This window comes from Hypomesus transpacificus, chromosome 14, assembly GCF_021917145.1.
Source record: "Hypomesus transpacificus isolate Combined female chromosome 14, fHypTra1, whole genome shotgun sequence".
Classification (NCBI taxonomy): Eukaryota; Metazoa; Chordata; class Actinopteri; order Osmeriformes; family Osmeridae; genus Hypomesus; species Hypomesus transpacificus.
In genome coordinates, this window is record NC_061073.1 from 12,396,681 (window position 1) to 12,413,120 (window position 16,440).

The 16,440-nt window shown below is 46.6% G+C and overlaps 1 protein-coding gene across 2 annotated transcripts; it reads left to right on the forward strand.

Moving 5' to 3' along the window:
• The first annotated feature begins 942 nt into the window (after positions 1-942).
• On the forward strand, positions 943-12,672 carry rpgrip1l (RPGRIP1 like). Of its 2 annotated transcripts, none has more exons than XM_047034478.1 (25): positions 943-1,018; positions 1,316-1,411; positions 1,528-1,660; positions 1,952-2,268; positions 2,425-2,530; positions 2,677-2,820; positions 3,084-3,189; positions 3,337-3,483; positions 3,760-3,833; positions 3,935-4,074; positions 4,188-4,294; positions 4,384-4,434; positions 4,605-4,784; positions 5,016-5,133; positions 5,247-5,699; positions 5,898-6,040; positions 6,232-6,598; positions 6,847-7,178; positions 7,526-7,621; positions 8,083-8,260; positions 8,956-9,056; positions 10,105-10,291; positions 10,565-10,649; positions 10,906-11,042; positions 11,309-12,672. In XM_047034478.1, the coding sequence occupies exons 2-25, from the start codon at positions 1,324-1,326 to the stop codon at positions 11,443-11,445; spliced, it is 3,927 nt and encodes a 1,308-aa protein (XP_046890434.1). In that variant the 5' UTR covers positions 943-1,018; positions 1,316-1,323; the 3' UTR covers positions 11,446-12,672. The 2 variants fall into 2 exon arrangements, with proteins under 2 accessions (XP_046890434.1, XP_046890435.1); XM_047034479.1 differs by having other exon boundaries at positions 6,847-7,106.
• The last annotated feature ends 3,768 nt before the right edge of the window (positions 12,673-16,440 follow it).

The following is a 16,440-nucleotide window of genomic DNA, read 5'->3' on the forward strand; positions in this document are numbered from 1 at the left end:
TAAAACTGGAGACAGGAGACGTTTGGGGGAAAATCTCCCTATATTACAATAGAGGGAGAGAAAAAAGAGAAGATGATTCTCCATGCTCCTCTGCCCGTGTGCTTGACAGTCCTGCATTGGAGGTGGGTATGGCCTTCTGAACAAAAGGTCGGAAGGCATCATGGAATTCAACGACGGGCCAGTGCTGACAGTCAAACACTGACAGACACTCGTTTGCTTCACCGCAGACCGGCCGACCGGCCGACTGCCGACGTGGAAAACCACCCTGACCTGCCTCCGACTTGCTCTGCTCTGCTAAAGAGCGAGAGGGGGGGGGTCAAAGGTTAGGTCTTAAGGAGGCAGCCATGAGAGGAGGCTGTCACGGCCCGATGGTCACAGCTTGGCAGGCCAGGAGTAGAGCATGCAGAATGAACTCATTCTGTCCTGGTCTGCTCTCATCTCAGTCTCTTAAATTAGACCCATTGCCAATTCATGGAAGGCAGACATCTGACAGTTTGCCTGTCAAATTTTCTGACTGGTAACCAAAGAAAACACTCTCTTTTTTTAAATAACTCCTCACAGAAAGACATACAAAGCGTAGGGTGATACGTTTAGGTCTGTGTTTGTTGGCTGTAGCCTTACATAAGATGGTTAAGATAAGGTAGACAGAAACATATAATTATCTTCATGACTAACAAGAAAAACAGCAGATAACTGCGGTCGCATATTATACAAAAAAAAAAGAATATAGCAATGCTATCCCTCTGTAGACTACTGTAGATTTCAATACTTTTACAGACAGTGACAAAATATTAAGTTAATCCTTCAGACAAATTCAAGCATCACAAGTATTCTTCACGTTTCTAGAAAATATTATATTTCCCAACAGAAAGAAAGATTAGGTTCTAAAGTAGTTTCTCTCTGACACGCCATATCCCATGATTCCTCAAAGCAACTAGCGATGCGCATGCGTGTACTGACAGGAAAGGGGTTGTTTACTAGCAACGGTCGCTGTGGATGGACATGTTTATCTGAAACGGTAACAAATTGCATGTTAAAATGTTTCTGACTGTTTACATAAAGAGTACGTGCTTTTGTAAATAATATGTGCTCATCAACTAAGTAAAACACGCTAAATTTGGCTAATATCGCTTTTTATGATTTGCCTTACCACTAACTAGAAAGCTAACATGGCATAATCAATGGTGCCAAAAGCAGCATAGACTGTCATGAAAAGCAAAGTGTTGTAGTAGTCTGTAAGTGATCTACGTGAACGTAGATGACTTCAAAGCTCAATTTTTTTTTAAGAATCATGATATCTGAAACTTGATCTTAGAAAGAACCATGTCAACATTTGCTGATGAAACAGCAGCGGACGTGCCTGTGAAGGACATCACTTTGAAACTTAGCCAAGCTGGAGTTGGAGTACCAGGTTTGTAAAGCGTCTATTAACTTAGTGCAAGTGCATATATGGCTGAAATATAACTCGAAATACGGTCAATTAAAGCAAGTTACCGCTAATTTAGTTCTTAACTGTTTTCCTTACAGATTCCTTGGTCAGAGATAGACAGGCCATCTCACGCGTGTCCAGGGAGGAGCTAGAGGACAAGTTCCTGCGGCTCCACGAGGAGAACCTCCTTCTCAAACAGCACAGCCACAAGCAGGAGGACAAGATCAAGAGGTGGGAGAAACACATGCATACACACTTAGCCTACACCCCATTTTAAATATTCTACAAATTGATTATTGAATATACTGTATTAAGCTTGCAAATACACTAGCATGTACCTCTTTACCTAAATCCCCAACAACACTGGATAGACTCCCTACTGGCTTAGCATTTATACCCCCGCCCACCCCAAATATAAATCAATCAATCAAACATCTTCCCCTTGAATTCCTTGACCTTATTTGCTCCCATGAAGTGTCAGACTGAACACATGCAGGGTTCTTCATTCTGTCCTGATCCCAGGATGGCCACCAAATTGGTGCGACTGGTGAAGGACCGGAGGCGGGTGGAGCAGGGTGCACCAGGGCCAGGTGGGGTGCGTCCACCGGGGGGCAGGGACGTGGAGCTGGAGGAGATGATGGAGGAGCTCCAGGAGAAGGTCCAGAATTTGCAGAGGCAGAACGATGGGCTGAAACAACGTCTGCTGGCCGCCAAACAACAGCTGCAGGTGCAGAGCAAGAGACCCACCCCTTACGGTCAAGTCCAATCACGCATCAACACAGGCATGAGGAGGCCGAGGGAGGACATGCATACTCAGGGTCCCATACCGTCCTCCAGAGGTAACTACCTTACCTAACCATCTAACCTTCTCAACCATACTGAGATCGGAAGCAGAAATATTTGGTTTAGGAAGCCGGGGGTCAGAGGTGAGAGTGGTGTGTGTGTGTGTGTGCCGAAATGAAAATGTCTTGACACTTGTGTGTCACCTGTTCCAGCTCTCCAGAGCGTTGAGGTGGAAGTGAGCGGGAGGCCTCCCCTTGGCCTGCTGCCCCGATATGGACACAGTCTGCTGGATGATGCGAGAGCAGAGATTCGCAACCTGTAGGTGCTACTCAGACTCCTAGATGAGAGCCACGTCTAAATCGTTGGCGGCGAATTTGACATTTGTATGCTACTTGTACCTTTGTGGGACTCACAGTCTCTGTGTGTGTGTGTGTTTACGTCTGGGTGTCTGCGATATAAATCAGGGAGAACGTGATCGAGACCCAGCGTGGCCACATCGAGGAGATGGACCGAGCGGCCGAGATACTGAGAGAGCAGCTGAGGAGGAAGGAGAGAGAGTTTGAGGAGTCCCTCCTTCACCTGAGACAACAGCAGACCACGGGACAGAGGTAGCCTGGCTCAGTGGGCTCCACGACAACACACACTCGCACGCACCAACCACACCGAACATGTTACAACTTTATCTGGAATATAGGATACTAAATATTCAAGTGGGATCAGTGGTTCATACCCAAAAATCGAAATAATACTTTTCCCCAGTGTGCAAAGTACAGAGTTCAAATTAAACCGACACCCACAATCACACACGCTCACCTTACGTTCTAAAAGACACATATCGTTCCTCGGTTTGGGCTGTGCTGATTTCTTCTAGGTCCACTATCAAGGACAACGTGGAGATGATCAGACTGCAGAAGCAGCTGGTGGAGAAGGCGAACGCCTTCATTGTGCTCGAGGGCCGCTTCCTCCAACTCCAGGAGGTGAAATAGAAGCAACATCACCAGAAACCATTTCAGAACATTCAGTGAAAGCACAGAATTTACGCAACCATAGATGTCCGAATATTTGGTTTGCTTTTCAAATGATACAGAAATGATTTGGAAACGGCAGTTGGCTTTGTTTTACAGAACCAGAGGACCCTGAAGGCCAGTCACGATGGTGTCATGGGCAAGGTGGACGAGCTCACTGGCCAGCTGAAGGATGAAAGACTGAGGAGTCTGGGGCTGGAAGGTCAAATCCAGAACATCTCGTTCTCACAGAGAAGGACTGATGAGGTAACATCGTCATTAACTTCAGTCGAAACAAGTGCAAATTTGCAAAATGTAATCGTGGATTTACCTAAAACATTAACGTCAAGTGGTTCCTCTCAGTTGTGTTAAGTAATTTAAAACTCAATCTACTGTTACCTAACCAAGTGTCTTTCAAATTACCAAATACAACTCCATTGAATCATTCGACATAACGTTAAGTAAATCCAAAATGTCCTTAAAAACATGCGATGTGAAACTCTTTCTGGTTTGTCTTGACTGACTTTTCATCTTGTTGTGCAGCTGCAAGACAGACTACATGACCTCGAGAGGGAGAGAGACCTGCTGAAGGAGAACTGTGACAAACTAGTGAACAGGTGAGGTTAACTTCAAGTTAACCCGCATACCGCGCCAACTCTCCAGACATTTTTTCTCAGCCACCTTTTCACCGTGACGTATCGGATGTTGTGTCTCCCAGTGCTTTCGACGTGACTCAGGAACAGAAGTGGAGGACGAGAGAACAGCAGCTCAAATTGCAGATTGCACAACTAGAGGTGGCGCTGAGGTCTGACCTCACGGACAAAAATGAGATTCTGGATAAGATCAAGTCTGAACGAGGTACATGCTGCATGTTCCCCCGCCCCTCCGTAGACAGCTATGACTGCCGTGTACCGTACATGAGCGCTCATGAAAGTTACTGTACAGTAAGCAATATTGTTTTTTGTCATTAGATGCGAATGAAAAAGTTACAGAAGAAAACAAGAGGCTTCAGCTGCAGTTCCTGGAGCAGAAGGAGCAGTTGGATGAGATCAAAAATCGAATGAAGTTCTACACCAAGGTACTCACGAGAATGTTGTCTTTTGACATGGTTTACTGAAGGTACGACCGTACATTGACACTATATTCCCTGTTTTTGTTTTCTTCTAGGAAAGTGAGATTGACGTGGCAGAACTCAGTGAGGCATTGATGCTAGTTAAGGTGCATTCCTCTTTAGCCATAACGGTTGTCCTGTATATCGTGAAAGTACTTGAGGGAAACCCATAAGGTTGTATTTAATGCATTTGAAAGTATTTTTCCGATTGATGAGGGCAAGGAAGGAAGCCTTTGTTAAGTTTTGAGTAGTCCAGCCCTGGTCTGCCCCACTGTAGGTAAGAAAGACCCAGAGGAACGGCCAGCTGGGCTTCCTGGAGCAGGTGGAGGATGAGATGCGTGGGGACGCAGACCGCTCGGTGAGGGAGCTACAGGCCACACACGCAGAGACCATCCAGGAACTGGAGAAGACCAGGAACATGCTCATCATCCAGCACAAGATCAACAAAGACTACCAGGTGTGGCATCTGAAACACTTCAGAACATCTGTGAAGGTTTACATTTTAGGAGGTGTCATCTGAGCATTGTGTGTCAACTGAGCCAAGTAGAGTTTTGTCAATCATATATGTATATGATTATATAGATATATGTCATATATATATATATATGACAACATATATGATTGACTGTTCACTTCAAACAAAGAGGATTTTAGTTTGACAAATTATTAAATTTCTTCATACTGTCAGGCTGAAGTGGAAGCTGTGACCCGGAAGATGGACGAGGCAAAAACGGAATACGATCAGAAGCTGGAACGTCTCGCAAAGCTTCTGGACATGAGGGCTGCAAAAATCAAGAAACTAGAAAGTAATAATTGCTTCGTTTTCTTGTGTTTCCTTTGCTCGTGTGCATATTGTTCGTTTTTTAATTCATTCGTTCTCTCATGAATCAAACCAGAGCCTTTGCTTTCCTCCTCACAGCCCAACTGAAGGACATCGCATACGGGACCAAAGCGCATGTCTTCAAACCAGACGTCGACGATGACGACTTAGCCGACGTGTTTGACGAAACCGTCCGCCTGGAGCGCGGGGAGAACCTTCTAGAAATCCACATCGACAAGGGGTCCTTTCCGGCCGTGGCCCTCGCGTCTCTCGGCGACCTTGAGCCCTCGACCTTCTGCACCTACGCCTTCTTCGACTTTGAGCTCCAGTCCACCCCCGTTGTCAAGGGCGAGCGGCCGACGTACGGTTTCACGTCGCAGTACGTGGTGCGCGTGGACGACCTCTTCCTGCAGCATCTCCACTCGGGGTCGGCCACCCTGGAGCTGCAGCTGGCCAGGGGGATGGACTTCCAGACGGTGGCTGCGGGACAGCTCCGCCTGCACTCGCTCCTGGACAGGGAGGGCAAGGTGCATGGGTCGGTGCAGCTAGTCGGTGAGTGGGGTCGCAGCGAAACTTTTCCCTTGGGAATGTGTCCGCTGCGGGATAGAAGAATGTGAAAGATCTCACCTCGAGACCTTCATTTGTCACAACTTGCCCAGTTCTTGAACTGACTCTACTCACAAATTTGAATGTACTTCGGTTTACCCGTTGTTGTAGTCCAATCGTCCGGCGTCCACTGCTGTTTCTCAGGTGTGACAGGGGAGGTGCAGGCCTTTGGCTCGGTGGACTACTGGGCCCGGCTGCGGGTACCCATGGAGCAGGCTATCCGCCTGTACAAAGAGCGAGTGAAGGCCCTAGGCTATCTCAGCTCAGCCAACGCTGAAGACAGACAGGTAGGGCGACTTTTCACTATGTCATAAACAGTAATTGCATTGCATTGGCCTACGTTGAGGTGTGTTTTGGGTAGTCATTGTCAACCTTTGGAGCGAATGAAACGCATTTTAAGCACCCATATATAAATCCATATCAGGTGTTGAAGACTGCGCTCCTCTCTTCTGTCTCCCCCCCCCCCCAAACCCTTTAGGTGTCTGCCACAGCCCTGGAACCTCACCTGACCTCCGCCGACTCCAGCCTGAACGAGCTCAGCGTCACCGTGAGGTGCTGCAGCGGCCTGGCGTCCCGGCTCGGCGCCGGCAAACCCAGCGCCTACGCAATCTACAAGTTCTTTGACTTCCCCGACCACGACACGTGCATCGTGCCAGACTGTGGCCAGCCCCAGTTTGAGGACCACAGGTCCTTTCCGGTGCCCATGGACGCAGATCTGGATGGCTATCTGAAGACCTCGGCCCTGCTGCTCTATGTTTTTGACGACCAGGACTCTCAGAGTGAGCTGTACCTGGGCAAGGCCAGAGTGCCTTTACTGTCGCTGGCCCACGATAAAGCAATCACAGGTCAGTTTGACTCTCTGACCAATGATAATAGGTTATTAGTGGGATTGATTTTGTATATGTGTTGTAGATATATATATTTTTTTCTTTTTTTCAAACCACTCCCCTACTTACTGAATATGTCCTGCCAAAGACGTTGAATCTACGTGCTGTAAATGCATTTCTATGCTGTTTGGGTATCTGCCACGCCAAGGAATAGCTACAATAACACACTGGCCTTCTGACCTCTCATTGGTCTGTCTGTCTTCCAGGTACGTTTGAGCTGACTGACCCTGCCGGCCTCCCCAGCGGCCACGTCGACGTCACTCTCAAGTGGAAGTTCACCTACCTCCCTCCCCCTGGCTCCACCATGACTGTGGAACAGGCTCGGTTCATCCCCAAAGAGCCCCCTGTGAAGCTCACCCCTGAGGGGGAGGAGGCGGAGGAGGAAAGGGCAGGGGACGGTGGCACAGAAGGAGCAAAGGAGGAAAAGGAGAAGAGGGTGGAGAAGGAGAAACGAAAGGAGGATGTGGTGGGGACGACGGCGAAAGAGGAGAGGAGGGCTAAGACTCTCGATCCCCTCCCTGCTGCTGCTGAGGGGAAGGTGGGACGCGTGCGACATTAGTGTTGAGGTGTTCTCTGCTCGTATTGCTTTGATCAAACGTTTTATTTCGAAGCTGAAGATTGGTTACTCGAAATTCTTGCTTGGATATTCCAAAACAATTCTGAATGTTTATCTTTGTACAGCAACTGTGGTCCACATTGAGAGCGATCCAAATAATGTGTAGGTTTGTGAAATGACGGTTAAATGTTTTTTTGTATAACGTATTCCTTTAGCAGATAATTGCATCCAAAGTGACATAAAGGGGTGATTTAAACCTGCTAATACTTTATCTGTTGTCAAATGCTCAAACACTGACCTATTCTGTATATATCATTTTTTGTCTCCAGGTACCTCAACCCAAACCCAGACAGAGATCATTGATGAAAGAAAACATGACTTCCAAAAAAGTCTCCTTTGTGGATGTTACCGCTCCTGAAAATAAAGTAATTGAGTTATCTTCAGCGGAACTTTCTAGAAGAAGTACATACAGTATTTTATACATAGTTACTGTATATGCATTTGCCTGTTACCCATGACATAGTTTGGTTTTGTGAATGGGACAGAGTTGTTTTAAAATGTGATTCTCTTGTAGAAGTCTAGATCCATGGGCTGCCACCTCGGTGGTTCCCCAGGTAATGAAAGTGTTTTTATTTGGAGTTCCCTGTGCCTCTCATGTGCTTTGTACCGGGGAGTCAGGTGGCTGAGCGGTTAGGGAATCGGGTTAGGAAACAGAAGGTTGCCGGTTCGATTCCTGGCTGCCCAAATGACGGTGTGTCCTTGGGAAAGGCACTTCACCCTACTTGCCTCGGGGGGAATGTCCCTGTACTTACTGTAAGTCGCTCTGGATAAGAGCGTCTGCTAAAGGACTACATGTAAATGTAAAATTGTATCGTATGTTCCGCAGCTTGTTACGGTGTCGGAGGCAGCGGTGGCAGGTCCGAGCGGCCCCGTGGATGACGACGATGAAGACGACGATGAAGAGGAGGAGTCTCACTTCTCCGAAGGCCAGCTGATCCCATCCAGCTTTCAGTCTGTTTCTGACGAATCAGATATCTCGGAGGAGATCTTTGAACAGGAAGGCGGTAGGTGTCAGGATTACAAACTAATAATGTGCCAGTCCATTTTGGCATTCTGCATGTTTTTAATGGTGTGGTTTGACTGGCATTCTTGTTCGGTTCAGGAAATGCGTGAAATAGGTTAGCTGTTACACTCTGCCTAGATAACCACTATTGTATTGCCTGTCTGATTCTACTGCATAGACCTCACCTTTCCCTTTGAATTTCATCTTCTTTTCCAGCACATCCAAATTCCCTTTGCAGATGCTTGGGAAACATATAGTAACTGTTATTGCCTTGTATTCTCTTTTCAGGTGGAAATGGTCAGTGTTGTTGTGTGCTGACAATACTTTCTGGGCCAAAAAGCCATAAATATTGAATGTGGCAGCCAAAAATCTTTTAACAGGGGAGGGCTGAATCCATGAATGTCAATGATGACCTTGGATGTATTTCTGTGTGTGAGAGAAAGAGAGAGAGGGGCAGGTAGAGAAAGACTGTAGGAGAGAGAGAGAGGTAGGATGCCAGTGTCCTCCAGATTGGATGGGCACTTTAATTTGTCTGTCGTCATTCTGTTAATATATATATCCCCCCCCTCCCCCTTTGTTTCACTGGAACGCTGTTGGTTGGAATAAACCTTTTCAACCCAATCTTTCTCTGTGTATCTCTCCCTTCCTCTCTCTCTCCCTCTCTCCCTCTCTCTCCCCTCCATTCTCCCTTCTCAGACGTACATGCGGCCCCAGGTGCGGGCGAGGATCAGAGTGAATCGATCCTCTCAGACAGTGATGACTGCATCGTTCCGGGACAGGCCTCGGTGGGAAGAAAGGTGAGCGAGAGGAGGAGAGAAAACAGTCCGCAGCTCTGCGCTCCTCTCAGAGACAAACCGACCTGGGAGTCTGGAGAACTCTGAGGCTTTAGGAACGGTGGTGGTGCTGGGCTGGCGGGAGGTATCAAGGTTATGTGGCTTGTTGTGTTTTTCTAACAAGGCTGTTCTCCGTGTAGTACGGGTCAGAGAGAGGGTCGCCCGGGAATGAAGAGCAACATGAGTCCAAACTCAAGATTGACTTTAGTTGGCAGTTGTCTTGGAGTGATACATTTTTTGGTTTCGATGGATGTTCTGGTGCTCTTGGTGTTCTTTAGTTATATATTTCCCAATTTTTAGCTCCAGTAAAGCATGTGCTATTAAATTGCATATATATATATATATATGTTGATTTGAAATTTTGAAATGGCATGGGCTACATAGTTTCCTCAGTTTTTGTGTATTTCCTGTAACGGTAGGCTAAGTTCTATTGACCCAGGGGGACAGTGAGGATCAAATGAAACCATTAGAACACAGGAGGAGTCAATCCCTTTGCCAATCCCTGGCTCAATAGCCAGGCACACCAGTCTGTGAGCACAGAACAGTCATTGGAGCAGGTGTTTTCTAAGACAACGCTACCAAGCAGATAGGACCATAGAGACCGTATTGATAAAAAGGCCTTACTTCATATCAGTTTGGCTTGGTTCTTGCCTCTGTAAACAAAACATCGATTAATTCAAGATTGGAGAAACTGATTTCTGAAGAATCTCATTTGAATTAAACACACACACTCACGGCCTTGTCAGTTACTAAATAAGAGAAACGACATAAGAGGAAGATCAAAGAGACAATTTATAGGAGAACTAATATGAACACATACCTTGACAGGTTTCATTTTAATAGTAACTTTTTAACTCAATTTCATTTGACTTTCATTCTTACCTATATAAACACAGCAGGATATCCAATCAGTCACTCTATATACTGTGTACAAACAACTTCATTTAGACCTCATAAAAATGCCAACGACATCCTGTACTGCCAAAATGACGGGTCTCCTTGTCTTCCTCAGCCCTCTGAGCGTGTGCGTGTGGAGATCGTGTCCCTGGGCTTGCGTCCCGACTCACGGGCAGCCTCGGACAGCAGCGTGGTGCGCCTGTTTGTGGAGTACTCCCTCCTGGACCTGCCCTCCGAGGAGACCCCCATGTCCCTGCCCAAACCCCTGCCTGGCAAGAGCAGCCACTACAACTACAGCAAGAGTAAGGGGAGGCCAGGACAGACTCGCCAACGCAAACACACACAAAAAACAAACCACACACCCATGAATGCTCAGGAAGACTGCTACCCCATGTAGGGATATTTACCAACTAATTACAGCAATGGTATATGGGTGGGAGAGAGAAGTACCCGCCCACATACACACACAATAGTCTCCCACACAATCTCGATTGCCTGATCATTGTTTCCCTAAATGGACACTGTATTTTCTGTCGGATTTGACTTGGTCATTCTTGACGCATTTTCCTCTGCAGTGATTCATGTAGACGTAGAGAACAACAGGACGAGACGGGAGATGTTGAGGGGGGTACTGGAGGGACGTAACCCAGAAATGGAGAAGTAAGTAGCCTCTTGTGTATGACAGGCCTCTGTGTGTGTCCAGGTGAGTCTGTGAGACTTGTCAAAAAAAGAGTATTTTTTTCTTTTAGTAATAGTGCATAGAACCAGGTAACAGTAAAATGGTGGTTCCTCATGGCGGACGAGAGTTTCTGTTTAATCACATTTGTGCTATGATAGGCTTATGGTTGATTTTGCCTGAATGATGGCTCACTGTGATTGGCCCCTACCTGACGCCTGGTGTGATTTTATTGGACAGTATTCGGTTTACGGTGGTCAGCGAGCCACCAGAGGAGGAGGAGCAGGAGAGGGAGTGTGAGGATGTAGGCATGGCCTATTTCAGCATTCCTAACATCCTGAAGCAAGGACAGGACATGATTGAAACCAACCTCAACAGTGAGTTTTGTGCAGTTTCCTATCCCTAGGTGTCTTTGCATGACTGTGATTTAGGCTGCCCAACTTCTATGTTGGTTCATTTGTCCTCTACTTACCTGTCTTTAGTCTGTTTTACACTATCAATTGTATCTCTTCTTTTCACTGCTTGTATATTACCATGTCTCTCGATAAAATACAGGTAATTTTTTCTTTCTTTTTACCCCATATCCATTTGGGAATCCCATGGTAACCACCTCTCCCGCGCTCTCTTCTGTCTGTATGTGCAGTTGTGGATGCTCTAGACAGCAGTGTGGTGGTTGGCAGTCTAGCAGTGTCTGTGGAGGGACTGGAGGCTTTCCAGTCTATCATGGAGGACCCAGACCATGACTACACTCCCATCTCCTCACTGGAAACAGACACATAGGCCGTTTTAACATTTCAGTGGCCCAACATCAGGACACGCATTGTAGAAATAATTGTATATACTGTATGTGTATGCATCGTGCTGGCTAGGTCGGAAAAACTATTTGGAATATGGAGTGTTGCGCTTGTGTCTGTGTGATGTAAATGCCACACAGTACTAGGGCTTAATAGAGGTAAAGCAAGTGTCAGACAAATTAAACGTTTGTGTTTTATTTATATATTTAGGTGGTTGAAAGGGATTGTTTTATTAGACAATATTGCACTACAATAAGGTTGATTTCTTATGCAGGTGTTTTCATTTTAGACATGCTTGGAATAGCCTTAGTAAAACCTTCCTATCACTGAAGGATGAGGAAGTTAAGTCTGAAGTAACTGCAGCTCTGCAGCAACTACAGTACCAAGGCCCATGTCTTTACAATAAACAAAATGCTGGATTTGACCCTTCTTAGTTCAGTAAACTTTGGAATATAGTGGTTATTTCATAATTTTAAGCTTGATTTTGTTGGCCGGGATTTATAGAATTGCATTGGTTCATGCTGCAGTGGATTAAGGATTTACCATAATGATTGCTCTAGATGTGGGTTCAAGATTGTACAACAATTACACAAATGTAAGAAATGTGTTTTTTTTGCAATAATTTTGTATGAGATTATGTTTTAGGTAATTTAAATTCCAGTTATATGATAAATCTTTAGTATATCTAAGATTTTATAAATCTTATATGATAAATTAATGTGTTCACTTGTCTGTATATACGCTTAATAAAGTGTTTAGTTTTTACACCTGTTTTGCATCTGTAATGTTAAATTACAAAACCATAAAAGCGGTCAACACAGACAGTATTGGTTTGGAGGCAGTGCTTTGAGATCATGTTAAATCCTAGCAGAAATATTAGCAATCATTTTGGTGAAACAATCTGAATAAACAAAGTATAAAGGACGCAGAAAATACAGTAGGCCTATACAACACATTCACTCCATTTGTTCTTGTTGACCAGGCTGCATTATCACCATCACACTGGATGTATCCCCTTGCAATGGATTAAGAAACATATCTAATTGTATGGCGCATTACAAGGTGTATTTGTTATACAGGAATCCGGACTGGTTGCTGGTTGAGCAATGGTACCAATACGTTTTGCACAAATAAATAAATGGTTCACATGGGAGTTAGTTGTATCATTTGTGACCAAATGTTTAGGTTGGAATGATCATTTCTACCTAGAATTTATTCATAGCTAGCATGTGCTTCCTTAGCATTCCTGTTCACTACACTACCCGTAGACGTAGATATGTCACAAAGTATATTCGGTCAACTTCTAACCTTCACTACCTATCCAGTTCTTCTCCACCTGCCCTCTCTCTTTCCTTAGGGCTTTGGAACTGCCAGTCTGCTGTGAACAAGGCAGACTTCATCCCGGCGTTTGCATCCCATGCTTCTCTTCATGCCCTTGCGCTGACTGAGACATGGATCCACCCAGAGAACACTGCAACTCCAGCTGCTCTCTCCGTCAACCACTCCTTCACTCACTCACCCCGCTCAACCGGGCGGGGTGGTGGGACAGGCTTGCTTCTTTCCCCACATATTAAATACACATCCACACCTATCTCGGTTACTGCCAAATCATTTGAACACCATTATGTGATGCTAACTAATCCTATCAAAGCATGCTTAATTGTTCTTTATCGCCCACCAGGACCGCTAGCCGACTTTGTGGAGGAGCTGGACATGCTCCTCAGCGTTCTCCCGGATGATGTAACCCCCCTGATAGTCCTTGGGGACTTCAACATCCACCTCCAAGGATTGCAGGCTGTCGACTTCTTGTCTCTCCTGACCTCCTTCGACCTGACGCTGCTGAGCACACCGGCGACCCACAAGGCAGGCAAACAGCTAGACCTCGTCCTGACACGTAACTGTATCACTGACTTAACCTCTGTAACCCCACTGCACATCTCTGATCACTACTTTATCCTATTCTCTGTCTCTCTCCCTCCAACCCCTCCTACCTCCCCTCCCCTCGTAACCTTCCGGCGCAACCTCCGCTCCCTATCCCCCTCCCACTTCTCCTCTATTGTAACATCTTCCCTCCCTCCCATTGACGAGTTCTCGTCCCACCCCACTAACACTGCCACCGACACCTTGCTAACCACTTTAACTGCATCACTTGACTCTCTCTTTCCCCTGTCTACCAGGCCTGCACGATCTTCTCCCCCCTGCCCGTGGCTTACGGATGTTATTCGTGAAGAACGGTCCACCCTTCGAGCAGCTGAGAGGAGATGGCGCAAGTCCAAAGACGGTCTGGACCTTGATAAGTATCACTCCCTCCTTAAATCCTTCTCTTCTCACATAACTGGTGCCAAAACCCTCTACTTTCTTAACAAAATTAACTCCGCTTCAAACCCCCACAAACTTTTCTCTACCTTCTCCACCCTTCTTAACCCACCTCCCCCACCCCCTCCCTCCACCCTGACAGCAGACGACTTCTCCTCTTTCTTTGAGAAAAAAGTCGCCGACATTAGCAGTCGGTTCCCTAAACCCACCTTTCCTACCCCCTCACCCTCCATTACTGACCCAACTAAATGTCTAAACTCCTTCTCTCCCCTGTCCGAGGCAGAGCTCTCTGACCTCATTCTCTCTCATCGCCCCACCTCCTGTCCCCTTGATCCTGTCCCCTCCCCTCTCTTTCAAACCATCTCCCCCTCTATCATAACTTTTCTACTCCATGTTCTAAACTCCTCTCTTACCTCTGGCACCTTCCCCTCTGCCTTCAAACAGGCCAGAGTTACCCCTTTACTCAAGAAACCCTCCCTTAACCCTGCCGTCCTCCAGAACTACAGACCGGTATCATTGTTACCCTTCTTTTCTAAAACAATTGAACGTGCTGTATCTAACCAACTGTCTAACTTCCTTTCTCAGAACAACCTGCTCGACCCCAACCAATCGGGCTTCAAGACCGGCCACTCCACAGAGACTGCCCTCCTTTCAGTCACCACTGCCCTCCAGTCTGCCAGAACAGCTTCCAGGTCATCATTCTGCTGGACCTTTCTGCGGCGTTTGATACGGTTAACCACCAGATCCTGCTCTCCAGACTTTCTGAGATGGGCATCACTGGCACTGCACTCCAGTGGATCTCATCCTACCTGTCGGGAAGATCCTACCAGGTGTCCTGGGGAGGCAAACTGTCAGGCCTTCGCCAGCTCTCCACTGGTGTCCCACAGGGCTCCGTCCTTGGTCCCCTCCTCTTTTCTCTGTACACCACCTCACTTGGACCAATCATCACCTCCCATGGCTTCTCCTACCACTGCTACGCTGACGACACGCAGCTGTACCTGTCGTTCCCTCCGACCGATCCGGGGATCTCAGCTAGGATTGAGGCCTGCCTCGCAGACATCTCCGCCTGGATGACTGAGCACCACCTCCAGCTGAACCTTGCCAAAACGGAACTTCTCATCATCCCGGCCAAACCCTCCATCTCCCATGACTTCTCAATCACCCTGGGATCTGCGACGGTGACCCCCTCATCCTCTGCAAGGAACCTTGGGGTTACCGTGGATGACGAGCTCTCCCTCACGGCCCACATTGCTGCGGTCTCCCGGTCGTGTAGATTCACCCTCTACAACATCCGGAAGATCAGGAGATACCTGTCTGAGCACTCCACCCAGCTGCTTGTCCAAGCACTTGTCCTCTCCAAGTTGGACTACTACAACTCGCTGCTCGCCGGTCTCCCATCATGCGCAACCCGCCCTCTTCAGAGGATTCAGAACGCAGCGGCCCGCCTGGTCTACAATCTACCCAGACGCTCCCACGTTACCCCGCTCCTCATCTCCCTCCACTGGCTACCCATAACGGCCCGCATCAGATTCAAGACCCTGATACTGACCTTCCGAGCAGTGAACGGGACGGCGCCCGACTACATCAAGTCTCTCCTGCAGCCTTACACCCCCACCCGCCACCTACGGTCTTCTTCAGACAACCGCCTGGTGGTCCCACCTCTCAAGACCGCCCGGTCCCAGCACAAGCTCTTCTCCTGCCTGGCACCCCAGTGGTGGAATCAACTCCCCACCTCCATCAGAGACACGGACTGTCTCTCCACCTTCAAGAGAAGGCTCAAGACGCACTTGTTCCGGGAGTACAATGGTACTTAGGAATGGTTTGCTGAACCCAACGCTAGTCTCCTCAAGGATCACAATGACTCTTGCTTAGACTGTTGCTCTTGTTGGTTAGTGGTAGCTGGTTTAAACTGTTGTATTCTATTTGAGTTAATCCTATTTGTATTGCTTTTCTACAGGTACACCTGAACTTAGAGATTAATGTTGTGTAATTTAACTTGTTTAACTACATGCTCTTATGGTTTCTTCCCTTTAGCACTATTTTTTGGTTGTTCACAATATGTACTTCTTGTTTTTGACTACCCGCAATGCTGTGGGGCTATCTTGTTGTTATTATCAGTGACCTATGCACTTTGTAAAGCTCTCTCTTGAAAGTCGCTTTGGATAAAAGCGTCTGCTAAATGAATAAATGTAAATGTAAATCATTTCAACTGAGAAATCAGTGAAAATGGCTAACTATATAAAAACAAACAAAACAAAAAACACTTGTGAAGGTTTTTATGAAGACAGGCTCATGATCTCAATATGTTGACCTGGACTGCAGCGCCATCTACTGCGAATATAATGCAGTTCGCGGAAACTGCAACTTGTTAAAATGTTAAAATAAATATTTTTATACTTGTTAGGCCTACAATTATGTTGCAGCCTAAGCACGTGATAAAAATTATTAGATTTGTTGATTGGGATTAAAACCCCAAAATAAAACAGTAAAACTCAAGCAATGATTATATTCCTCTACAGGAATTCAATTAGGTTACTTTTCTTTAGAAAGAAAAAAGATGAAGAACCACGATTCAAGAGAAACTCTTTGAATCGCGAACACAATTTGTAACCGGAAGTACTCTGTTCCGTTGGCTTGTTGTTCAACCATTCAAGGTTTTAAACGC